Raw genomic sequence first — 27500 nt, 5'->3', positions numbered from 1 at the left:
GTTAATGCATTTAAAAATTTAACAAATTTGGTGAAACATTACGATGATCGCCATTCAACAATTCGATATTAAAGTCGCCAGTCATGTAGATGTATTTACCTCTGGATTTTGTTTCAGCTCCGTTCATAAAAGTGGAGAACATATCGGTGAATCAATCTGGATCTGTATTCTATATATATATATATATATATATACATATATATAATTAAAACTAAAAAAAAAACATTAAATTGATTGATGCCAACAATTTGATAGAATTCATACTTATACTTTATAAGTGTATTTGTAACCGCCCTTTAAAAAAATTTCAGAAGCGTTAAAATATATATATTATAAAATATTTATACATATAAACATTATATATATATATATGTGTGTGCATGTGTATGTTGTGTGTGTGCACTCGCGTGTGTTAATCGTCTCGTCTCTAAATGACTAAATGAAAGGTTCATGACAAGTGTTTGTTTACTCAATTGGATCAATTGTACTTAAGCGAACATTGGTGCACTGGAGTTCACGCGTGCACTGCATCAACGAAGGTTACTCGTTATCAGTGGCGGATCTAGACAACTTTGTTCAAATTTTCACTGGGGGGGGGCAAGATTTTTACGGAGGGTGGGCAAGATTTTTAAGAAGGGGGAACAAGATTTTTAAGAAGGGGGAACAAGATTTTTACGAAGGGGGAGAACAGATTTTTACGGAGGGAGTTCAAGATTTTTACGAGGGGAACAAGATTTTTACAAGGGGGAACAAGATTTTTACGAAGGGGGGCAACAGATTTTTACCTATGGGGAACAAGATTTTAACGAGGGGGGGCAAGATTTGTGGTAGTGTCGCCGACGACCTTTTTTTGCTTACCAAGTTCAATTTTTGGTCAATTTTACAGTCCTTTTTCTGACTTTTATTAAAAAACTGCTTACAATGTAGGAGGTCCATGCTCCCCGGTCTTTCTAGATCCGCCACTGCTTGTTATAGACTGTTAGCAGCCGGCCAAGCCGTCCTCAAGTTAAATTCCTACAATTCCATCATTCCACAATCGTCTTTCATAAAAAAGTTAATAAAAAAAATTATAACCAGTTGTTTTTTTTGACGAATAAATAATAAAATGACGATTTTGATTGTTCATCAACTTGTGTTAATCGAGCGGCACCTTGCGTTCATAGGAACAAATTGCTTTCGCAGTTTTACAACTTAAAATTACAACTTTCAGTTTTACAGATTATAAAATGGCTGCAAAATAGCAGAAAAATTTTGTTATTTTGGATCAAATTTTCAAAATTTGAATTATAAAAAATTAAAAATGAATATAACAAATAAGAACGCACATACAAAGTTGGAACAACAACATTTTTCGTATTGACTAATGTGTACTGCCCACACAAACAAATCAACAAACAATATGCACATACAAACAACACAACAACACACATACACAACATACTTAAACATACTGTTAAATATGTTTTGTATAATGTGTATATATAAAGAGAGAGAGGAAGAGAGAGAGAGGAGAGGAACAAAAGAGGAGAAGGTAGGACATTCACAAACACATTAGAGTTGGTTGATTTTTGCAAAGGACGACGTCAATGTGTGCAATTAATAAATAGATTGCTTGATTGTCCCGATGCTTTGCAGTGTAGCTGGCGCGTGTGCCGCGTTGAAGTCGGATTGTGTTGTTTGTTTGTATATGCGTGTTTTGTTGTTGTTTGTTTGTATGTGCAGTACATGTTGTTGTGTTGTATGTGTGTGCGGTACATGTAGTTGATTTGATGTTGTTGTACGTGTGTTGGTGTTTTGTTGCGTGTGTGTCTGTTGTTGTGTGCGCGTGTTTAGCTGTATGTATGTGGAATAAGTTTTTAGATAGTAGGAACATACAGTTATTGTGCACGAAATAAATGATAACGCTGACTGATACCTTGCGAAAGAAATAACAAAATACTTTGGTTCTGTTGCTGTATGCTAGATTGAAATACGTTGCATTCACGTGCAATTGGGATGGGATGCAAAGTGTGTTGTGTGCACGTGTGTGAGTTTGAGTGTTAACAACAGCAGCAGCAACAACAACAGCATCATCAACACCAGCTTTGCTAGTTATTTAAAAATAAATCGACAAACTCGAAAACATTGCACCACACACGTTTAGCCATTGGCATCAAGTGAAAGAAGTAAGTCACATGACCGTATGACGTCAGAAGTAATCGTTTCTACAACAAATTGTTGCTACTTCCGTTCCGAGGTCGCCGTTTCGTGGCGCATACCAACTTGATGAGTTTGTTTATTTAAAGCATTCTACGTCGTGTGTGTTGTGCGCGTGCGTGTGCACGTGTGCGTGCGTGAATCTGAGCTGGAATGTGAGCAATGGGCAGTGAACTGCACATCATAGCATCATAGCATCTAGACGTCTGTCTTTTTGTGTATTTGTGTGTGTGTGTATTTGTATGTTTGTGTGTGTGTGTGTGTATAGAAAATGTATGCTTTAGAAATTTATTTCTGTATTGCTGTCCATGTTTTGAATATCCAGAAATGTTCAGACGTCTGCAAATGCTGCCATCCCGTGGCGTACCATCTGCGAACATGTGCACGCACACGCACAAATGCATCAAGTGATCAAGTATAAATAATACACACACACACACACACACACACACACACACAGATAGAGATATATGTGTGTATATAAGCAAAGCGTGTACAACTGTGTACATACATATGTATAATTGTATATATGTCCGTGCGCATCATTATAAAAATCTCTGCGTAGATGAGTGGAAAGAGAATTATGCAAATGTGCGTCCCGGGCAACTAGCCCTACCTTGGCAATAACAAAAAATGAAGGCGAGCTCATTATTGAGTTGATCCTACGATGTTGACGCTCGGTTTTTGAGCAAGTCTGAGTGCGTGTGTGTGCGTGCGTGTGTGTGCGTGCATTGCTGCTTGCGTTTGTTTATGCGTGTGTTTGCGAGTCTCTGTCCATTTACTGAATGATGCGCTGATTCGCGAACGACATGTCTCAGCTGGTTCTTCCTCCTGATATCAGCGAAGCATCATTTTTCATTTTTTTTATTTTCCAAGCACACGGGCTGGCACAACCAGAACAATCTGAAACGTGTTTGTCCTTTGTGTTGCGAACTAAACGTTCCTCTCAGGTAAGTGTTTCATGTTATGAAGCACGAAATAAAATGATTTGCGAGTGTTTGCAGTGGCGAATATTTACAGATGATGTTTGCTGGAAGAATGTAAACACCGAGACATGAGATGCCATTTAGTTAACTGTTGAATTAGATGCTCTTTTGAAAACTGGAAGTCTCAACAAAATGCAACCAAATGACGCGTTAGCTGATTAACATGGTCGGCATAATTTTTATTATCATCACGTGATACCCTTGAACACGTGATTCCTAGTCCGAACACTTCGCGGTGTGTGCAAGCGCATGTGTTTTTTGACCCAAACTAATGATGGAAGACACCGAATGGTCAGACATCTGTTACAAAACATGGATGACAACTTCAATGTCCAGTTAGTCTCACTCACTCATCTGCATTCAGTTTTATAAAACTTTTCCAACAAACACAATCTGTGGTTCGTAGCAAGCAGCAATTCTCGGCCGTCCACCGATCTGCATGCACGTACCTTTCGAACTGTTGGAGTCTTTGCATCATTTGGTTGGACACAAACTCATCCATGGCAAACATTTTTTATTTTTTTGCATGTTCACGTCTCTTTCTGGTTAACTGGACCTACCAGGGTGCTAGGAACCGTGACAGCACACACAAACACATACACACACACACAAACACACACACACGAAACGAAACAAAACGAAATTTTATTGGCTTCTCAAAATTGAAAATTAAAAGAAAGCAGGATGACCACAATAGAATTTATATAAAATTCATCTAGTATGGCCACCTAACCAAAAATGTTCTAAGTTCAAACAAAATGAATAGATGACAAAATGTAAGTATGTTAGTACGATGGTTCAGTGGTTTATTTAGAATAATGTTTGGTATCTATCCAGAAAAACACTAAATAGACATTGCATAGTTATCTCTATATTTAAGCAATATATAGAACGCTATTGTTTTAAGAGCTAAACAGAAATGTTTACTAAACAATGGCAATCCAGGCGCAAATAAAAATTGAAAAATAGATCTCCATATCTATATTGATTTACGGTTAGTCATTGGTCATTCAACAACAGAAACAGTTTTAATTTTTTTTATAAAGATTGCAGACAACTTTTCATAACAAAAACTATCTTTCAGAATTTGATCTCACACTCTAGGACCCTTGCATACAACATGCGAATACAGAATATTTGTCTTTGATTTATTTGATAATAAGTACTTAACTTGTCTAGAACTTTTATTAAAGATGAAATAATTATTGAAAATTGATGGAAGCTTATTTGTAAGTTGCTTGAAAACAAAATTTGCCACAAAATAAAGATTTAATTTGTCAAAGTTTAAATTGTTGGTGGCGACGAATAGTTGATTGGTGTGCGCTTGCTTCCTGGACAGCGTGATGACACACAAACACATACACACACACATACACACACAAACACAAACACATGCATACACACACGAACACATACACACAAAACTCATAATTGCACAAACTAACTGACATACTCTCACGCACAATCAATAAAAACATTTCTTGTATATTCACTGTAAACATCCATTGATTTCATTTATTTAACGCTAATTACTAACTTTTTTAGTGTTACGCGATGATGACGTGGATTGACGCGACAGACAGACAAACAAACAGACAGACAGACAAACAGACAGACTGAGAGAAAGACAGACTGAGAGACAGACAGACTGAGAGACATTTTTTTTGTATGGTTCTTTTGTTTGACAACTCAACGAAACAATCTCGCCACAATAGGGATTTGTGGCACAACTAACAAGGAAAGAGCAACTGGCTTAACAGTTACAGTCGTCAATTGCAATAAACAACAACAATTTGATCGTTGTATATGAAATTATCAAAACATTCAACAACAACAACAACATCATAATAAACAAAAATCCCAACAACATCAATAACAACGGCAACTACACAACAACAACTACTACTACTACTACAACTACTACTACTACTACTACTACAACAACAACAACACAATTACTAACTGACATGTCGTAATGAGCATAGCAGTAAAACCCCACTCATAACGTGGGAAGAAGAAATATCATTAATTAACACTATATCCACAACAACAACTACTACTACTACTACTACTGCTACTACTACTACTACTACTACTACTGCTACTACTACTACCACTGTTCAACTACTACTACTACTATAACAACTACAACAACAACAACTACTACTACTACTACTACTGCTACTACTACTAATAAAAAAAATTAATAACACTAAAAAAACAACAACGACAATAATAATAATAATAATAATAACAACAACAACAACAACAGTATTGATAGCAAAAACATCAGTTTAGCGAACTGCCCACATCAGAGAATGTCAAAATATTAATTAATATTGCTGTGTGATAGTGCGCTGATGTGTTGTAGGTGTTGCTGCTGTGTTTTGTTGTTGTTGCTGTGTTTTTGTTGTTGTGTTTCCGTTATTGTTGTGCTGCCATTGCGTTGTTGTTGTATTTGTGTTGTTGTTATGTTGTTGTTGTTGTGCTGTTGCTACATCGTCGTTGTTGTTATTGTGTTGTTGTTGCTGTGTTGTTGTTTTATAATTATTATTTTTATTTTATAAATTAGATTGAAATCGTCACATAATTGACATGAAACTCGCTCAAAGGGCTCAAATGGCGAGTCTGCGAATGATTGAATGAATGAATGTATGAATGAATGAATGAATGAATGAATGAACGAATGAACGAATGAACAAATGAACGAATGAGCAAATGAACGAATGAAGGAATGAATGAAGGAATGAATGAAATTTGAGACGAAAGAACTTTTTGAAAGTTGTGGACTATGTTGCTTTCATTCAACATTTGGCCGAGGACATTTTTAAAGAAGAGTTTACAAGTTTGTGGAAGTTTTGGCAGGCTGTAACATGACACTTACGCACACCCCACATACACACACACACACACACACACGCACTGACACACACTGACACACACACACAGTGACACACACCACACACACACACTGACACACACACACACACTGACACACACACACACACTGACACTTACACACTCCACACACATGCACACACATTTACAAAGACTCTGCTTATTAATTGCATCGTTTTGCTATTCTGGAGGAGGTGGTTCTAAAGGTAAACTAGCTTTCTGGGTGGAAAAGTGAGTGAGTAATTGTGTGTGTGTGTGCGTGTGTGTGTGTGCGTGTGTGTGTGTGCGTGTGTGTGTGTGTGTGTGGTGAAGGAAGGAATGCTACCTTCTGTAAAGTGGTCAATTTCTATAATCATCTATAATCATAGTTCATTGATTTGGATTTCTGGCGCTTCTGACATTTCTTTCACGAGGAACATCATACAAATCATGAAATGCGAGACAATTCAAAAATACCAGCTTAAGCAAGTGGATTAATAATTAAGTACAGCAGAAGCTGGTTAATCGGGCCACCGGTTAATGCGACCAGCTGCTTCAGAGCCAACTATTAATAATAAGATGCTGGATGTTTAGGTAGTTAGGTGGGATGAAACTTCTGAAAAGACTTCAACAAACTTAAGTAAGAATTTGTTCATCACAATAGTAACAAAACAAACTACAAGAGCAAACAACAGTCAACAGCAACAACAGCAACAACAACATCGTGTAAGTTATCTCTGATGATGTTATTCACTGCCATGAAACACGTCCTCACAACTCATGTGCTAAATAACACTGCAGTCAATCTTTATCGAGTTGGCAAGTATTTATTTGCGACGTTTCTATGCTGATGTTGTTGTTGTTGTTGATGTTGTTGATGTGGTTGTTGTTGTTGATGATGTTGTTGTGGTTGATGATGTGGTTGTTGTTGATGTTGTTGTTGTTGATGATGTTGTTGATGATGTTGTTGATGATGTTGTTGTTGATGTTGTTGTTGTTGTTGATGATGTTGTTGATGTTGATGTTGTTGATGTTGTTGTTGATGATGTTGTTGTGGTTGATGATGTGGTTGTTGTTGATGTTGTTGTTGTTGATGATGTTGTTGATGATGTTGTTGATGATGTTGTTGATGTTGTTGTTGTTGTTGATGTTGTTGATGTTGATGTTGTTGTTGTAGGTGGAGTTTGTTGTTGACTTGATGTTATATCATGAACACTTCCATCCACTCGGCTGACTCTATCGCTAACTCTATCACTCTAACGCTATTACTCACTCACTCACTCATTCACTCACTCACTCATTCACTCACTCACTCATTCACTCACTCACTCATTCACTCACTCATTCACTCACTCACTCACTCACTCACTCACTCACTCGTTCATGAAAATATACCTCCTTTCAGATCATCTTCCACATTCACATGTTTGAGATAATTCTTTTGTTAACGCCATCCAATTAATGATGACCTTTGAACTTTAATGGGGATGTGTTAAAGTAGTGATGTGCGTGTGAATTTATTTTTTATTGCCGGCATGCAATTCAAATGCGCAAAATGGGAGCTATCTAATTAACTTCATTCACTTTGTTGTATGGATTACAAACTATTAATTCACTAACCTTTTAAGTACTTTGGCGATCATATTTGCATCTACTTTCAGCGCTTCTTACTTGTCACACTAATTAAGTTTAATAGAGAAACATGCATTACACAAACTGACTCAACAGATACAATTAAGAAATACAAAAAGAAATGCAGACAAACATACAAACAAACATACATACAAAGAAACAAACAAACATACAAACAAACATACAAAAAAACGTACATACAAACAAACATACAAACAAACATACATACATACATACAAACAAACAAACAAACAAACAAACAAACAAACAAACAAACAAACATACAAACAAACAAACAAACATACAAACAAACATACAAACAAACATACAAACATACGCATACTAAATAAAGTGCACAACTTCATTGCAACACCACTGCACAAACATAATTGAATTGACTTGAACTGAGAAGCAACAACTGTGCAAACGCCTTTTTGATGTGTTTGCGAGTTTGTTTGCATGCGTGTGCGTGTGTGTGCGTGTGTATGTGCGTGTGTGTATGTGTCTTTGTACGCGTGTGTTTTTGTACGTGTTTTTGGAAATAAGTGTAGAAGAGAAGGTTCATGTCCGTGTGCTAGCGTCTGCTCCATCGGTGATTGTATTAATATTCTTGCACGATGTCCGTTCAACGTTCTGACTGAGCTTGCGTGCATGTTGTGCAATGTGTTGTTGTGTTGATGTCGCTGGGTGGGTCTGTGTGGACGCCACGTGATGTGCAGTGTTTCCATCGGGTCGGGATGTTTAGAATTGGCACGGTATTTGCCCCCACTAACAAATCACTACACTGATCAAACACATGTTACCGACCAACTAAGAACAAACAATTAATCAACTAACCAACCATTTAACCAACCATTTAACCAACCATTTAACCAACCAACCATCTGACTAACCAACCAACCTTCCAACCAACCAACCATCCAACCAGCCAACCAATCTTCCAACCATTCAACCAATCATCCAATCATCTAACCCTAACCCTAACCCTAACCAACCAACCTTCTAACCAATCATCCAACCAACCAACTTTTTAACCAACCTTTCAACCAATCATCCAACCAACAAACCAACCAACCAACCATCCAAACATCCAACCAAGCAGCCAAGCTGTAACAATAAAACTGAAATTTAACAAACATGTACACGAACATGAATTAGCAAACGACCCGACATATAACGCTGCAATAAATTGAAATTTACCTGCAACAGCAACAACAACAACACGCATGCAACGTTAACGCACACCAGTCACGTGACAGGAACAACAAAGATTAGATGTAAACAAAATTAAAAACAACAACAAATAACGCAACCTTTCATTCACAACTCACAGCAGATCTAGAAATATTCACAAACACACACCTACAAACACGCTCGAACATATACCCAGACACAGACACAGGCATCCACAAACACACACTCACACACAATTACACACACACACACACACAATTACACACACATGAACAACAGTAACAGAACAAAAACTGCAATTATATGTAAATAAACAACAAAATCCCTCCGACACAACATGCAATGTACAGTTAGCAAGTAGAAACATCAACACTAACAACAGCACATTTATCATCGACAACAACAACAACAACAACAACAACAACAGTAGTTGTAGTACTAGTAGTAGCAGCAGTGGTGGTAGCTGTAGCAGCGGCAGCAGAAGCAATAGTAGTAAGTAGCAGTAATAGTTGTAGTTGTTCTCTCTCTTTTAATTTTGTCACGTGGCATCCGATGTTTGAGCGGGAATTATCATACAACTATTGAATTTACTATTACATCTATTTACGCTTGCCGGTCGTCCTCTCCGTGCGACAAACATCATCGTCGTCATCGTCATTATCACCATCACCATCATCAGCATCATCATCATTATCACCACCATCATCATTATCATCATTATCACCATCACCATCATCAGCATCATCATCATTATCACCACCATCATCATTATCATCATTATCACCATCATCATTACTACCACCATCATCATTATCACCATCATCAGCATCAGCATCATCATAAATCTTGATGATGATACCCTCTTCATACATGATGCACTTTGTGGTTTTATGTCTCCAAAATTTGCGCTGATCATCATCATAACCAATTGTTGACAAGCGACACACATGCACAAACATACAAATACAAACACAAACACACACACAAACAGTTCACAGCGCATACACACATACGTACATAGAAACACACACTCAAGTATGTGTGACAATGAGTCAGTAGGACCTTCATCAGCATTCGACACGACGGCCAATGTTTGATCATGTTGTTAACGTCTCCGCCGGCGCATCAATACATTCAAATGGAAACAAAAACAATAAACATGACGATATTACATTTGAAGACAGACGGAACAGCTTTAACAGCAACAAGACAACAATAACAACAACATTTAAAACAAGAACAACAGCAACAACATTAACAACAACGAAACGAAGCGAGAATGAGCAGCAATGGTTGCATAGATTGTACACAGGGAAATTACCCGCGCAGAAAAGTGGTGTAACAGTTGGAATGCCGAGCGATAAAAGATGGCGGTAGATTGGGTCAGTGGTCACCAGGGATGGTGGAAGGGTGCGATCATGATCCAAGTGAATATAATTAACACGTTATGAAATATGCAAAGCTTTGATGGGAAAGTTAAACGCCTACAGGATGAAACTACTGAGACTTGAAGGAAGATGGGTAGAAAAATAACTATAGCTCGGATAGCTGGTCGCTGTGGCATGCAGGTAAAGGAAGAAGCCGACAGAGTTGCTTAAGAAGGACGGGAGGTAGCAGAGCAGGACAATGTGAATGTAAAAAGTGAACTGAACAATCAACAAAATTATACCTTTCAAAGCAATACAACATGCATGATGGGTGTAAAGACGTATACAGTATTTTTAAATGGTAAAGAAGAAGATCTGAACAAGATGGCGAGAACTCATCTCAGTCGATAGAACCGGTCGTCATCTGACGCTGGGGTGGTAGGTATCAATTCAGGATAGGACTTACCGACTGTGTGGAGAGGGAGTTGAATCAGCAGCTCACTTTTGGCTGGGATGTCAGGCATTGGAGAGTCTGAAACGTACAAATGGACGGAAGGTGAGGACGGTTTTAATGCATCCTCATTGGAGGTAGGAGAGGTTCAACTGATTTTCATAATTCTTCTCAATAACCACCTCTCAGTAGCATCAATACATTTTCTCCATTTCTTTAAAAATCGTCCAGAACTCAGAGTCGTAAATGAGAACTGGAAAAATGTAACACTCTAGCAGTTTTAATTTTGTTGATTTTCTGATTTTACTGTTGATGAGAATGTTCTTCATTTTAGAATATGCATCTTTCGCCATAGCTATCCTTCGTTTGACATCCACATCACATTTACAACCTGGGGTAATCAGACTTCCTAGATCTTTGATTCATTTTCGATAATATGTTCATCTTTTGTCACATATTTAACTTAAAATGAAAGTTTATCTTTTGTCAATGGTTTGCTTTGTATTAGATCACCTTGTTAAGTGTTCACTTTATCTTATATGTTCACCATACTTCATAGTATCACCTTATGTTATACATTCACCTCATTCAATATGTTCACCATATATTTTATAGGATGTTCACATTTTATCATATGTTTACCAGATCTTATATTGTGAACCAAAGTAGGCAGATTAACAAAAGCATAAAATGACAACTACAACAACACACAAACAAACTCCAACACACGTACAACATCAACAACAACAACATCAACAACAACAACATCAACAACAACAACATCAACAACAACAACATCAACAACAACAACATCAACAACAACAACATCAACAACAACAACATCAACAACAACAACATCAACAACAACAACAACGACGACAACAACAACAGCAGTAAGCAAGACATCACGTAGGATAAAGTGTCAAACGAGGCATGCAGTCATCGAATCATCCTAATTTGCATCTCAACCAAACAAGACTTTCTCATTGATTCACTAAATCTAATGTCTATAAACTCTCTTTCTTTCTTTCTCTCTCTCTCTCTCTCTCTCTCTCTCTCTCTTTCTCTCACTCTTCCTCTCGCTTTCTTTTTTTATTTCATATTTTCTTCCTATTCATTCACTATTTTTATTTTTTATTTTTTTAATTTATACTTTAATTTTCAAAATTAATTATTCAATTTACACACTCACACTACAATATACAACATGCACATAAATATAAATAAATAAATAAATACATATATATATTCTTCTAATATATGTATATATATAAAGAGAGAGAGAAAGAGAGAGAAATAGAGATACGCATTTGTTTATTGCTTAATTATTTGAATCTATTATATAGCAGATAGTAGTATGATTTAAAATTGAAATCTGATAAAACATAAAAGGGGCTGATTGTGAACCTTCCTAATTTATTACGTTTTATCCACCCCAACGAGAAAATTTTTTGCTTGAAAACAAAATCAGAGCACGCCGTGAATGGATAAATAACTGGAATGAAAAAATTAATGAGACGATAATTGTATTAAATTACTGGGAATAAAAATGTCAGATTTTATTTAATTGAGGAGTTGGCAAGTTGGGAAAATTAAAAAAAAATTAATAACAGCAAATATCAAAATATGACGTTTGAGAAGTTTCAAACAGTCGTGGACGGTTGTAAGATGTTTTGAAACAATTGACAAAAAAGCAGAGCATCAAATTTAGAGCAGAACAATTCAATTGCTCGGAAAGTCAACTTAAGCGTTTATCATTATCAGCAATGACATCAAGACAGTATGATAAAGAACAACGCTAACATGAACACCTCCTTGAAATATTTTGTTTCAATTATTATTATTGACCTCTGTTGATGGCGTCCTAACATTGTCAGCATTACTGCTATGTTAATCATTATAGACATTATTCAGAATAATTCTACAAACATCAAAGCCATCTCTAGAACAACGTTTGTCAGCCGGCAGCTCTGTCGGTAAGATGGCTGCCACATCTCTTCTGCTCATTTAACGCTCATTTAATTAAGTATTCACTTTGAACATGCCAGGAATCGACATAGTAAAGTAGCGACACAGTACAAACCCCGTCATCGAAAAGTTAAACAGGAAGTTAACTAACGCCGAACGTGCTGTGATTTTCATCAATAATTGCATTTCTGACAGTCATAATCCAATATATATATATATATATATGTTGGTAATAGACCATAATTTTCACAATATTCTATAAATTCTACCGAATGTTTGGCGTTAATATTAACCGTAGAATTTATAGAATATTGTAAAAATAAATAAATATATATATATATATATATATATATATATATATATATATATATATGTTTGACAGTCTTAATCCAATATATATATACATATATATATATGTTGGTAATAGACCATAATTTTTAGAATATTGTAAACATATATACATATATATATATATATAAGAATTTATAGAATATTTTTATTTATACATACACACACACATACATACATACTTTCATACATACACACATACATTCATACATACACACACAAGTACACACACATACATACGTACGTACACAAGATATCACTTATAAATTTACAAATAAACGAACGTAAAACGAGTCAAATATATCCGAACATACAGAGATCAAAACATGCAGAGGTTTGAACGTACACAGGTTTAAGCGTACAAACACACAAACACAAAACTACAAACGTACAAACGCAAAAATGTACAAAAGTACACGCGTCAACTCACATAATCTAGATCGAGTCAGATGATGTACGTTTGACCTTTGACCTGGTCTCGTATGGGATGCTATATTGGATGTAATGATAATAAATACAGTAGTAATGTGCACATTCGTAAATTAACATCTTTAGTCGGAATGGACGGATGCTTGGACGGAGTTTGTTTGCTTGCGTTTCATTCCATGTTGCTGTGATCATCAATTTGATCATTTCACATCTTGTTTTTTGTTTTTTTTTTATTCTGCAAATCAAATTCTGTCATGCGAGGTATGAAACGATTGAAAAAAATTATGAATGTACATAAATACATACATACATACATACATACATACATACATACATACATACATACATACATACATACATACATACATACATACATACATACATACATACATACATACATACATACATACATACCTACATACATACATACATACATACATACATACATACATACATACATACATACATACACACACACATACATACACACACACTTACATACACACACACATACACACACACACACATACATACACACACAGTATAGAGAGATGCAGGCACGTCTGAACACACAAACTCGCATCTAAATGAATGAATATCCAGGAATGCGCAAATTAATCGTTCGAGGCAAATGCATGGCGATTGAAACTTAATGATTTGATTAGCTTTGATTGATGGTCATTGGCAGGCAATAACTGCTCGCACCGTTAAATACAATTCCCTGTTTCGACATTAATTCACTTTTACACTACCACCTCGTTAATAAGACTATGTGTAATTCTAACAACTATAATTTATATTAATGATGTTAATTTTTATTTTTAAATAGTATGTTAAGCGACATTTTAATTAATATCTATGTGCGAATGCAGATGCCAGCTGGATCTCTCTCGCTGGATGGCTAGATGATGTATCTTTGAAATTGAAATGAAAACACGATCGAATTCTGGCAACATTATTTTATTCTAATCTATCTATTATTATTACATGCATATATATATATATATATATATATATATATATATATATATATATATATAGTGTGTGTGTGTGTGTACAATTTTACAGACATGTGTGTGTGCGTATATATATATATATATATATATATATATATAAGATTTAATGTTATATACAAATGGACGCATCCAACACCAAAAATTGAATGTTTAAGAAGTGATGTCACACAGTTGAGTTGGGGAGCACTCATCACATCATCACGCAGGCAGCGAGTCATCTTCCATGCGATCCTCACCCTCATCTCGACTGCCATCATCATTATTGTCATCCTCACCAACTCCATCGGCAACTGCAACAGCTCCTTCACGCAACTTCCTCATTGTCCTCTCCTTCATTCCATCACTCACCTCATTGTCGTCACCCTCGTAACCGCTGTTTTCTGCACCACCACTTTCACCAACTCCGTTCTTATTATTGTCATCGTCACCGAGATTAATGTCATCATCATTATCATCAGCACATTTTATGACATCACCTTCTTCATCGTCATCATCATCATCAGCTTCATCATTTTTTTCATCGTTGAATTCACTAACGTTCATCTTTGCCCCAGCGTCATGGCTACAGTCATCATCACCGTCATGACGGTCATCAGGGTCGTGCTTTTGTTTAAAATGGTGGACATCGTCATTGTTGTCGTCGCTGTGGTTTGTGGAGTTATTGGTGATCGTAAGAAAATATTTGCTGCCTCTCTGGCGTGAAGATGTTTCAGGCGACCAAGGGGAATGTTGAATTTCTCGATGCTGAAGTTCATTTTGGATGGAAGTCATTTCCTGCAGAGCGGCAACTTGTTGTTGGAACAATAGCTGATGATGCTGTTGTTGTTGATGTTGATGAAAGTGCTGCTGTTGCTGCTGCTGAGGTTCAACTGTTGATTTAACGCTCAAATCAAGTTCAGTTTGTTGAATGAGATCAGGCATGTAGAAAATTGTGTTGTTGTTGGTGGTGTTAGTGTTGTTGTTGTTGATAGTGTTGTTGTCATCGGTGGCTGTGGTGGTGGCGCTAGTAGAGGTGGCGCTGTTGTGTGTGCTTAGAAAGTTTTGCCTGCTGATGCTAGAATTAAAAACTTTGTGGTCGATATTTTTATTGTTCAGACTCTCAACATCATCGTCTACAACTAAGGAGCTCCTTGAGGCGTTCATTGCTGGCAGAAGTATTTGTGGGCTGTTGAATGTTTGTCTGACAACAAAATGTTGTTTGTTGAGAATTGATATTTGTTTGGTGATGTATTGAGGTGCAAGAACAGGGTAAATGGACATGCCGTGGTGAGCGTTGTAAGCTGATGAGTGGTCGTTGCTTTGGTTGTTGTTGTGGCTGTTATTGTGGCTGCTGTTGTGGTTGTGGTCACTGTACAAATTGGAGTAACCATTTGTTGCTGTTGAAAAAATTGTTGAATTGTTGTTATTCAGGTTGTTGCTTATGTGTTGCTTAGCAAGATTGTTGATTTGTTGTTGGTAATGCTTTTCGATTGTTGCCGAAGTTGATGCTGAGTTGGCTGACACTAGCGACCTCTTCTCGTTGTTGATGCGGTGCTCCGCTGCCTCAGCGTTCGTCAGGTTCTCCTGCTTCTTCCACTTCGTCCGTCGGTTTTGAAACCATATTTTCACCTTTCAAGGAGTTTCATTTTTTATTCATTTACTTCGATATTTCAAAGTATGTTTTATTTTCTGCACTAACAAACGTATTTAAATTTTCACAAAACAGTAAAGAAGCCATGCTGTTTGTTTTGGACTTTGTGCTAGCAACACAAAAACATCAGACTCTACAAAAACTTAAAAAAATCATATTTGATCATATTTAAAATATAAAAAGTAACCAAATAATAGAATTTAAAAAAATTTATCTTTCAAATTAATTTGAGTCGATGAACATTTTGGAAAACAGATTGGAAAACTTTTGAATCAATCTTATTGGCGACATGTAAAAGATTTTGAAGATGTTATAAAACTTACAATAACGAATAAAAGTAACTTATGATAAAATGGATTAATTGTTTTGAACACGTTCAATATATTTTTAGGTTCACTGTGTTAAAATTGTTTCATGTCCTTTTAGCACATATCACATATCAGTATCTGTATGCAAGGATTTATGGAACGCTTCTATCGAATAACTTTATTTCAAACGTTTCTTATAACCATGTGTGCTCATGTTGTTGAATTTTTTCAAATCTACAGGTAGTGGGTTCCAAATTTGTGCAGTTGGAACAGAAAATCTTCTCTTCCCAAAGCGAGACTAATTGAATTTCGGAAGCACAAGATCACCATTATCGGAGGATCTAAGTCGACTCCGATTTGCAATTTCTGAAACTAGTTGTAGTTGTTCCTTCAAACAAGTTGGAGCGTCAGAAGAGCTAGTTTGAAAACGTTGTTACTTAGAATTTCATTCACGTAACAAGAGCAAAAACATGTCAAATATATTCTCCATCATGTATACATTTTAAATATATTTTATACAATCATATCTTTTTATGGCCTTCATAATTTTTGCATTCCAAATAGACTCTGTTTATTCGATTTTCTTCGTTTTGAAATAATTTTATTCCCACGGAATGTGCTCCTTTAAAAGAGATTTTTCTGTTTATTATTTTTTAATGAACTTGTTTAATTGAAACCACGGTCACCATCTACAATGGATGCCAAATATCTTCCAGTTCACCTTCCAATTTCAAGTGTCTCCAGACTCTTCAGCCGCCAGTGTTAATGCCATCTTATCCACTAAATTCTTCACAACTACTTTTAATTTTGTGTTGTACATCAAATATGTTTAATAAATGGAAGATTCATAATCGAGAAATACATCATGTATCTAACATCTCTGTATGTCATCCATCATGTATCTCACATGAAGAAACTACTTTTGCAACAGCATAATTGTAACCACATCGAGCCAACGAGACAAATTAAGCAAGCAACAATAAAAACAGGGTTGAAGAAAGAAAATTGATCTCTTCATAAAAATCGATCTAGCTGGTATAAAAATTTTTTACTAAAAATCAAAATAAATTATTTTTCTTATGCGCAAGGAATTTACGTTTATAACGCAGATGATGAGGGATGACGCGATGAGCGGGTTGGCGTGCAGACTTGGGAGGAGCCACCAAATCTCTCCTTCTGCAATCAGCGGTATCGGTCCCACCATACGGACGTGTATACATACATACACAAACAAACAAATATGCATAGACGCATAAATACGTACAAATACAGAGCGCAACATGAAGACAGACAGGCACACACAGCAGTGCATATGAAGAGTGTTCGCACGAGAGGAATAGCAAGGAGCAGAGTTGAATTACCATATATCGGAAACTTAATCATTTAAACGCGAGTTCAAGAAGTGCTGTAGGCGTGTAGTCGGCAATTAGAAAATATATGCTGAATATAAATAAATACATTTTTAAAGATATTCAACATCCATTTATACATTAGGATATGTATGAAACTTCATTATGCTGTGTTTGACGTCTGTGCTTATGTCTGCGCGTGTGTTTATGTTTGTTTGTATCGGTGTATGTTGGAGTTGGTGTGTATATGTGCATGTGTATGTGATGGTGTATAAGTGGGTATGTTGGTACATGTATGTGTGTACATTGGTGTGTATCTGTATGTTAATATATGCAGGGGTGTATGTTTAAGTGTATTGTATGTGTATGTTAACGTATGCATTTCTGTGTTTGTCTTTGTTGGTGTATATTGCGCATGCTGGTACGTGCTTGCGTGAGTGTGTGCTTGAGTTTCTGTGCGTATGTTTCAATAATTCTGTGAAATCTTTACATGTCGGTATGTGTATAACAGTTTATTTGTCAAAATCTGTACAAATGTATGTATGAACAGTTGAATGTGCACACACGTGACCAGATGTGAATGTGTAAAATAATACACTGTTAGACAGGATGCACATACACGCGTTCACTTTCAATAATCTTATAAATTAACGCAAATGATTTTGTTTTTACAGACGGCTGGCGTTTTTTTGTAAAAAAAAAAACGATTACAGTTTAAAAACAAATAGATAAATAAAAAGCGTACGAGCGACGTGAGTTGGTGTGTAACTCATTGAGGTTCGTTCGCCGTACAACGTGCAACTGAGAAGTGAAATCTGATACGCAGCATTGCGAAATGTTTCATAATCTCAATTTCATTTTGAAGTGTCAACCAGCCGCCGGATGCGATGTTTAATGAAAGTTGAGGCAGATATAAATTGCTCATTCACAAGTGTCTGTTCAGCGGAGTCAACAGCCCAGCCTCCACATCCATCCATCTCATCACCTCTCTCTCTCCCTCCCTCAACAGTGCACACAACGCAGGCAGGCCTCATCATTCGCGTCAACAGTTGTTTTCATTATTTGATGTGGAACTCGCACGGGGCACGTCGTCCTGACTGAATCGCACATCTCCAAGTTCTTTTTATACACGTACATGGTACAGTACATGCATGAATGTTTGGCAAATCTATTTCAGAGTTTTTCTCCATCTATGAATTTTTTCATTTTGTTAAACGATTAAAACAGCTGGAGAAGTTTGAAACAAATTGCAATTTGATGTAAATATAAAGTTAATTTTTAAAAAAGTTTGCAAAGTGAGAGCAGTCCATTTAATAGCATGTGTTCTGAGGGTAACGGCAAATTGGACTTTCGATTTGGACCACCGGTGGAGTGTAGATCTAAAACGTTTCAAACAAAAAGATGAAACTCCACACTTCACCAAGCAAATGAATGACGGCTATGCATATATCAGTTGGAGTAATGTATTACATATAACATATCTACATGTAAACGTTTGCAGATCAAGCTTACAATATTCATCACATAACAGATGTCGCTATTTCTCGATATTTCCTTCAAGTTCAGATTTTTACCGCAACGCGAATTTAAATAGTATTAAACAGTTAGAAGACAAGTAGCGAAATTGTGAGAGCAGATTGGTTGGAGTAACTTTCGATTGTGTGCGAACGCAGGTAGGACCAGCAGATGGTATAAATCATGTGTGCGTGTGCGTGCGTGTGTTTGTGTGTGTGTGTGTTATACTGGATATATGTTTATAAGTAACATATGGTAATATCGGTGCCCCATTGCTCAACTTCACGACAGGTACATTGGTCGAACGTCGTTTCGTAATCAGTCATCGCCTTGCAGGTTTTGCACACGTGCACCAACATAATAAGCACCAACATACACAACACGTGCACGTGTTGTGTATGTTGGTGCTTATCGCTGAATGTCAGCTGGATGATCTTTCAAGTTGAAATTTGCAAATTTCGCGTCATCGTAATCATTTTTTAGTTTTAAAAATTAATTCGAGGAGGAAACCGAAGCCCATTCAAACTTTAGCACATACAGATTTGTTGAAATGTATCAGCAAACAACACGGCAACCAGAAAAAAGGAGTACCTACCTGAGTTTCAGTGACGTTCAGCAGGGCCGCCATCTTGGCTCGTTCGTTCAACGACAAGTACTTTTTCACTTCAAATTGTTTCTCCAACTCAAAAATCTGCCTGCCCGTGAATGTGGTTCGTGCCTTCTTCTTCTTCTCACTGGCGGATGTTGTTGTGCTGGAGTCGTTGTTGTTGTCGTCTTCGTTGTTGTTGATGCTGTTGTTGTTGTTGTTAGTGTTGTTCGTGCTTGAGCTGTGTTTAGAGGCGCCCGGTGATGATGAAGTTGGTGAGGGCGAAGTTGTTTGATTGCTGTTGTTTGAACTCGTTTTTATGGCGCTGTTGTTGTTCGTGGTGTTGGAGGCAGTGCCCGCCAGGCTGGTTGGATGGCCACCTACCGGTCCTCATGTTCAAATATTTCATTCGCTATTTAATTATAATTCAACCGTTGTTCAATCATCAACAACTCAACACATCAACAACCCAACATATCAACACATCAACAACTCAACACATCAACAACTCAACACATCAACAACTCAACACATCAACAACTCGGCACAATAATTTTTAAACATGCTATCATCCTTAAAACACCAACATTTCAACTAAAAGTGAGCATGGGATGGGGAATGGACATGAAAATTTTAGAAAACATGGAATTTTTTCTGGAAATCAGGAATGACGGACGAAAGTAGAAAAAGCAGTATTAGCAAGATTTCAATAAAAGCAATTTTGTTAACAAACTGATTCGGCAACATTTCATGGAGCCTGCAATAGCATCACAAATCACCATCACGATGACATTACAATTTAAGAATTTGAAGATGAAGGAAATGGCAACTAAGAAAGAACGGAAAAAAATTTTAGGCGATGAGGCGAAAATTGAGGAGTGGGTTGAGAGAAAAATTTAAATGCTGCCAACTCCTGACCCAACATGATCAAAATATGGATTTGTTTGCATGAATTGAATAAAAACTTACCTATGTTGAAATGTGCGTCAGAGTGCACGTTGTTCAATGCAAAGTCGCTTGTCGTCGTTGTTGTTGTTTTGTTTGAAACGATGGAATAGAAATCAATTTTGTTTCTTTGATGGTGGTGGTGGTGGTGGTCGTGGCGATGATGTCGTTGTTGATGCTGCTGTTCACCATGGTGTTCGACGTTTTTCCTGATGCTGTTTATTAAATTTCCGTTCATGATGTTTGAGTGATGAGGATGGTGGTGATGATGATGCTGCTGCTGATCGAGCTGCTGCTGCTGATGATGATGATGAGAAGGATGATGATGATGAAGTTGATAACGAGAGAATAGTTGCTGTGGTGGTGGTGGGTAGTTGTTGCGATCGAACTGACGACAGCTGTCCAGCGAGGAAGGCCCTGAAGTCAAATTGAAATTTCATTAGGCAAATTACACGCCGCGTAAACAAACAAATGTTCTTTATTATTTTCTTTCTTTCTTGCACTTTATTGTTTTATGTTATTTTATGTTGCTGCTGCTGTTGTTGTTGTTATTGTTGTTGTTGTTGTTGTTGTTGTTGTTGTTGTTGTTGTTGTTGTTGTAGCATTGTTTTAGCATTTTTTGTTTCCCAGTGAATATTATTTTTCTGAGACTTCAGTTTATTTCATCACAGACGCACGGTTAATTACTCTACGATGAAAAAGGAAAATAATGAAATAGTACCACGAGCAATGTGGCTGTGGTAGTAGTAGCAGCAGCAGCAGTAGTAGTAGTTATAGTAGTAGTAGTAGTAGTTGTGGTAGTAGTAGTAGTTGTTGTTGTAAAAGTAGTAGGAGTGGTAGAAGTAGTCATTGTAGCGTTGGTGGTAGTGGTAGTAGTAGTAATAGTAGTAGTTGTTGTAGTAGATGGGATTTTTTGTAGTAGCAGCAGTTGAAATGATGAAAGCGTTAAAGTTATGCATTGGTAGTAATTGCAACTGCAGACATCTTATTAACATAGATGTTTTCGTTTTGTAGCAGGGTTAATTGCTGCAGTGAAAGCCTTCCTGTCAGTTCACATCAACAGTGAAAGAAGGCAAAAAATGGCAACACGGCAAGGCAACGACTTGCAGAAATTTAACACAAAACTTGATAGCATAAAGTAGAAAACATTTGCCCCATAACTCCAACCTTACAACTCAAGTGACACACACATCAAATACACCTACACAAACACACAAAATTACCCATACAAACACACACATAAACACCACAAACAAACACACATAGCAAATACACAAACAACAAATATATATACACACGCACACGCAAGCACAAACAAACAAATACACACACAAACAAATACACACACAAACAAATACACACACAAACAAATACACACACAAACAAATACACACACAAACACACACACACATCCACACGCGTGATCTTCCATTCACATCGTCCGCTTCCTCTTTATTACCACAGCACGGACATCCTTATACGATGATGACGTCATAACAATGCCTGTTTATCAGCCTCACATTTCTTCAATCGCACCGCATCATAACATATCTGCGTGTTGCTGCAACATCTCCACAATCGCTTGTGCGTGCGTGTGCGTGCGTGCGTGCCTGTGTGTCTCTATTCTATTTCACTTGTTAAGTCTTATATTTTACGTGACATGACATCATTCCGTAGAAGTTCTCATGCAGTTTCAAGTTGTGTAAACAATCATCATTTGTAGGAGGCCTCGTTGTCTGGCGCGGTTGAAAGCATGTAGCTCTGGCGGGGAGCTTAATTCAATGTGTGACTAATTAATTAGTACATTAGTATGTCCAAGATCTAGCGCTAAATAAATTAATCGCTCATAGAGTGCCTCCATGTCGCATGCCCCCACCTTTCCTCCATGGTTGTGACCACCGCCATGTTATCATAGTGGGCAGGTTATTCTGTTGAACTTTCAGGAAACTTGGCAGTTGGAGGATCGCATTCGCTTCTCGAGATGCAGTCTCCACCACCTAAGCTCCTTTCTATGAAAAAATATTTTTTATGTTCATGCATGAAAAGAAAAACTGCTGATGATGTTTGCTGAAAGAAAGTTGTTGATCGTTCTAGGACTGCTGTATCAAAATGTTAACGAAATATCACATCAGTGTTCACGGGCTCGTTCGATCCGCTCTCTTCCTTGCGTTGTGAACATTTCATGTTTCGCCGATGTTGCGTTAGTGGTGGCGGGGGAGTGCAGGCTGGACGCCGCGGCCAACAACTGCAGCATCTCCGCTGATGAAAATGACGTTTATTCGATGGTCATTCAGAAACATTAACACGGATTATTTATAAACTGATATTTATAGAAGAGCAGTAGAAGTTGCATTAACTGATTTGAATTTGTTATTGCCATTTCTGCTGGAAGATGTTTCTGCAATTAAGTTTTTGTTCGTGTTTGTTCTATTTTTTTATTTGATAACCTTCTTTATAACCATATTTTTATTAGCTTTTGTTGTTATGATTTTAACTGGTGTTGTAGTTGATGTTGTTGTTATGATAAATCATTTTGTTGTTGTCGTTGATCATTTGTTGTTGTTGTTGTGTTGATCATTTGTAGTTCTTACAAATACACTTTCGAGTTGTTGTTTCAGTTTACAAGGTTAATTGAAGTTTTAAAACATTTGTCAGTTAAGAAGAACACCTCGGCACACGCGCATCTGTCGGTTGCAGCCTCCGAAAATATTTTTACATTCTTATTTTCCGAACGAAGCTGTTGTGCGCGGGGTTAACAAAAGTCTTCATCTCATTCCTCGTTATATCGCTCATTCATTCACTATATGGTCGTTCATTCATTCATGCATTCATTCATTCATTCGTAATTACTCATCTGCATCATGCATGCATGCATCAACGAACAAACTACAATTGAATTCAATAAAGTTTCTAAAATGAACCTAAACAATACAACAATCAAATTGTTAGTAGAAATAATAGGCTAGGGAAAATGAGTTAATTGCTGGATGAACGAATGAATGAATGAATGAATGAATGAATGAATGAATGAATGAATGAATGAATGAATGAATGAATGAATGAATGAATGAATGAAGGAACGAACGAACGAACGAATGAATGAATGAACGAATGAATGAATGAATGAACGAATGAACGAACGAACGAACGAACGAACGAACGAATGAATGAATGAACATATGAATGAATGAAAGATAATTAGGATATTAATTTTAGATGATGCGACTAGCAGTGGTTGTTATAATAGATAAATTTTGCTACTGCACGTAATTAAATATGGAGAATGTTGATGATAACATGTACTTTGCTTTGGTAGAAAAGCAGTGGATGTTGTAGGGACTGTGAAATCAACAGAAGATTGTTATCACGCGCTGCCAAAACAACAGCAACAACATACGCGCGAGAAGTTTGAATACCTACTTGGAAGTCTGCCTTGGAGGGTATGAAGTAACAAAAACAACGCAGCGCTGTTACACAACCAGCTGTTGTGTTGGCTGACTGGTTTGAATATATTTCGTACAGTCTGCAACTGTTAAGCAATTGAAAGAAAAAACTTTACGTCGTTAATTATTTCTTTGCATCCACTAGGTGAGCGATTCACAAGTCGACATTTGAAATCTGGCCGGTGTGTGGTTTGAAGAGAGAAATGAAAATAATTTGTAGTTTTGCGGTTGATGTTGTAGCAGGCGACGCAACGCTCTTCGTGCATGTTTGTGACCGACCATATCTGAGCAACATTTTTATACAAACAGTTCCATACTATCAATATCAACATAACTTCAAACTTTGTATCAGTTCATCCACACATTATCAATCCATCTAATCATCCATCCATCCATCTTTTTTCAAATAACAAAAGAGATACAACCGCCGATGAGAACTTACTGTGATATTCGGCTGAAGCATTTTAATTAAGTGTAATCTGTTCAGTCAGTTAGTTTCAAGTGGGGCAGAAAATGCTCCCCGCAGTGAAACCAATCAGAGCAGTTGTCTCACATGCACGGTGTAACGTTTAAGCCCTAACTATTCAACACATCACAACAACTGGACAACGAAGCATGTCTCCTCAAGTCGTCAGCACGTGCTCTGGTCAGTGCGCACCATTCTAGCAAGGACCTCGTGCTCGTCGAAACCGCAAAAAATATTATTCTAACGCTTTTATTTGCAACACAAGACGAAAAATTGTGTAACAACAAGAAGTGCTGGGATGAATTGTTGGAAAGCAACATGCAAGGAACATTTAGGCTGGTATGCTGGCAAATATGATGAACGAATCGAGGTACAATTCCCACGAAGTAACCAAAAAAAACGGTTTGAAGTTTGTTTTTGAATGCTTCAAAAATCATTTCATTTAAATTTGGTTAACACAACAATCACAATTTAGTAGTCGTTTGTGCATTAGGTTACGCATGCAATAATAAATCTATATCTAAAATAAATGTGTAAATAAATCTAAAATAATGTGTAGTGAATGATGCAGCATCATGAAAATGTACTTAATATTGAATGGTCACGAGGACGATGCATTGTGGTGAAGTGAGCCAACCAGCCAGCCAACCAACCTTCAAAACTGTCCTTGAGGCTCCTCCCTGCTTCTCCACCAGCCTGCCCCCTCAACGACCTCCTCCTCCTCAGTCTCATGTCCCTCGCGAGGTCGGCGCGATGTCGAGGAGCCCCTTCCTTCCAGTGTTTCATCCTCTCCTCTCGACTCATGTAAGGTTCATGATTGGCATCGTCATCGTCATCGTCGCCGTTTCCATCTGTGTCGTTGTAACTTTCTTTATAATCGCTGTTGTTGCTGGCGTTGTTGTTGTTGCTGCTGATGTTGTTGTGGTTACTGGTGTTGTTGCTGTTGTCATCGTCAAACTTTTGAAAACTTTCGTCGGGTGATGGGCAGACTTGTTGACTGCTGGAGTCTGCTGCGTAGTTGTTCAACGGAGCTTCGTCGTCGGCGGCGTCGTTGTTGGTGTTTTTGTTTGTGCCACTAACTCTGCAACTTACGATGCTATCACAGTTGTTAAATTTGAATGGAAGTTTTATCGTTTTGTTATTTAGGATGGCGTGTGAACTTTTGAATGGGTAATCATCATCTGCATCGTCCTCATCATCAAGTCTTTTTTCGATTGAACTGCAGACCTTGTTCGTCAAACTTTCAATCACTTTCTTTCTTTTCAAAATGTCTGCTTGCTGGCAGTCGATTTTGTAACTTTCCTCCTCTCTATCGCTCGCATCACAATCGTTTTCATCGCTGATGGGAGATTTGCAGTTTGAGTTTTTAATTCCGAGGATGTCGTCAATGCCGTGAGGGGTGCACCTGGCGGGTGGGGGCAGCTGGAAGATTGGGTAGGACCAGATGGTGGGCAGGATGGGTCGGGGTCCGTAGGTGGCCTGGAACATAGGGGCTGGTGCTGCAAAGGATTGGCTCAGCGGTTTGAAGTGCGAAAACATAAATACTGATTTGGCGGATGATTGAAAAAATGTTAAAAACTGGCGCAGGCAAGAAGAATTTGTTGTCCCCAATGAAATTATAATTTTACAATATTCACAATTAAATAAGTCAACAATTTGATTTTTAAAATTATCCAACAAAATGTCTTTAAATTATTCCAACAATTCACTCATCAGTCGCAACCAAACGTGTTATTACTGCGCGCGATAAACCATTTGCTTAAAAAGACCTGCTAAACAAACAAATCAACACATTTCGCTTTCGAATATAATAACATCTACACAGAGACGCACATAAGTAGGAGCGTACATTCAATTTATGTAACCCTCCTAACTGAATCTATACATCTGACGTCTTCCTATATATATACATCATAAATGTATATGATAAATATACGTACGTATTATCGTTGAGTGCACATGTACAACACACCGATGGCGAATAAATACTATGAAATATTTATATCGCCCTGCTTCAGTGTTATATATATATATATATATATATGTGTGTGTGTGTGTGTGTGTTTGTGTGTGTGTGTGTGTGTGAGAGAGCGAGAGAGTGTGTGTGTGTGTGTCGGATAGGGTATTAGGATATTATAAGAATCATGACACTGCCAGCAGTATTAATTTGAAATTCAGATTTGATAATTACTGACTGCAACCGGCCCGTCGTTATTTAATTCGTTGTTTTGAGAGACGGAGGAGATGTTAATCATCATTTTTTCCTTGACACATGTTACCGACTTTAGAGGATGATTTCTCAACATCACTTGTCATTTTCAGTGTAACACTCCCGTTGATAGAATGGAGAATTAGATGTAAAGAAGAATGAGAATGAATGCACCACACATTCACAATGCACTTGCATGCATGCACGGTGTACATCTGGAAAATATTGTGGCGTGCTTATTGATTTATCAGTCGTTTTGTTGATTAACTGTTTTTAAAAATATGTTTTAGAACTCTCATTTTATCGTGAACAAACAAACTTTCTAAACATTGCATGTTGTATCTCGCAATGCTTCTCTGGCAACATGATACTTTCACATTCTCCCTTACGATCGCCAGTGTGTTAATGTGATGTGTTCATTTTTATTGCTCATTTTCCTGTGGTCCTTAGCGGTTCAATCTGGCCGATGTATGGTTTGAAGTCCCTTGTTGCATGGTTATCCTCTGCTGCAGGGTCAGTGTTTTACTGGTTCGTCACGTTGAAGACATTCCGATGATTTGATATATTGGGAAATTTGTTGTCCAG

At 37.2% G+C, this 27500-nt stretch overlaps 2 protein-coding genes across 2 annotated transcripts; both read right to left on the bottom strand.

Annotated features, from left to right (window-relative positions):
* Window positions 1–16024: 16024 nt before the first annotated feature.
* On the bottom strand, window positions 16025–19993 carry HELRODRAFT_148114 (hypothetical protein; the record flags this gene model as incomplete). Its single annotated transcript, XM_009010681.1, has 2 exons — window positions 16025–16072; window positions 19862–19993. Coding segments are annotated over 2 exons (180 nt in total), but the record flags the coding sequence as incomplete, so codon positions are not given.
* A 3103-nt stretch (window positions 19994–23096) lies between these two features.
* On the bottom strand, window positions 23097–26194 carry HELRODRAFT_158674 (hypothetical protein; the record flags this gene model as incomplete). Its single annotated transcript, XM_009010680.1, has 3 exons — window positions 23097–23195; window positions 24218–24326; window positions 25356–26194. The coding sequence occupies 3 exons, from the start codon at window positions 26192–26194 to the stop codon at window positions 23097–23099; spliced, it is 1047 nt and encodes a 348-aa protein (XP_009008928.1).
* Window positions 26195–27500: the final 1306 nt, after the last annotated feature.

Source organism: Helobdella robusta (genome assembly GCF_000326865.2).
Source record: "Helobdella robusta unplaced genomic scaffold HELROscaffold_1, whole genome shotgun sequence".
NCBI lineage: Eukaryota > Metazoa > Annelida > Clitellata > Rhynchobdellida > Glossiphoniidae > Helobdella > Helobdella robusta.
This window is presented reverse-complemented; position numbering and strand designations above follow the sequence as displayed.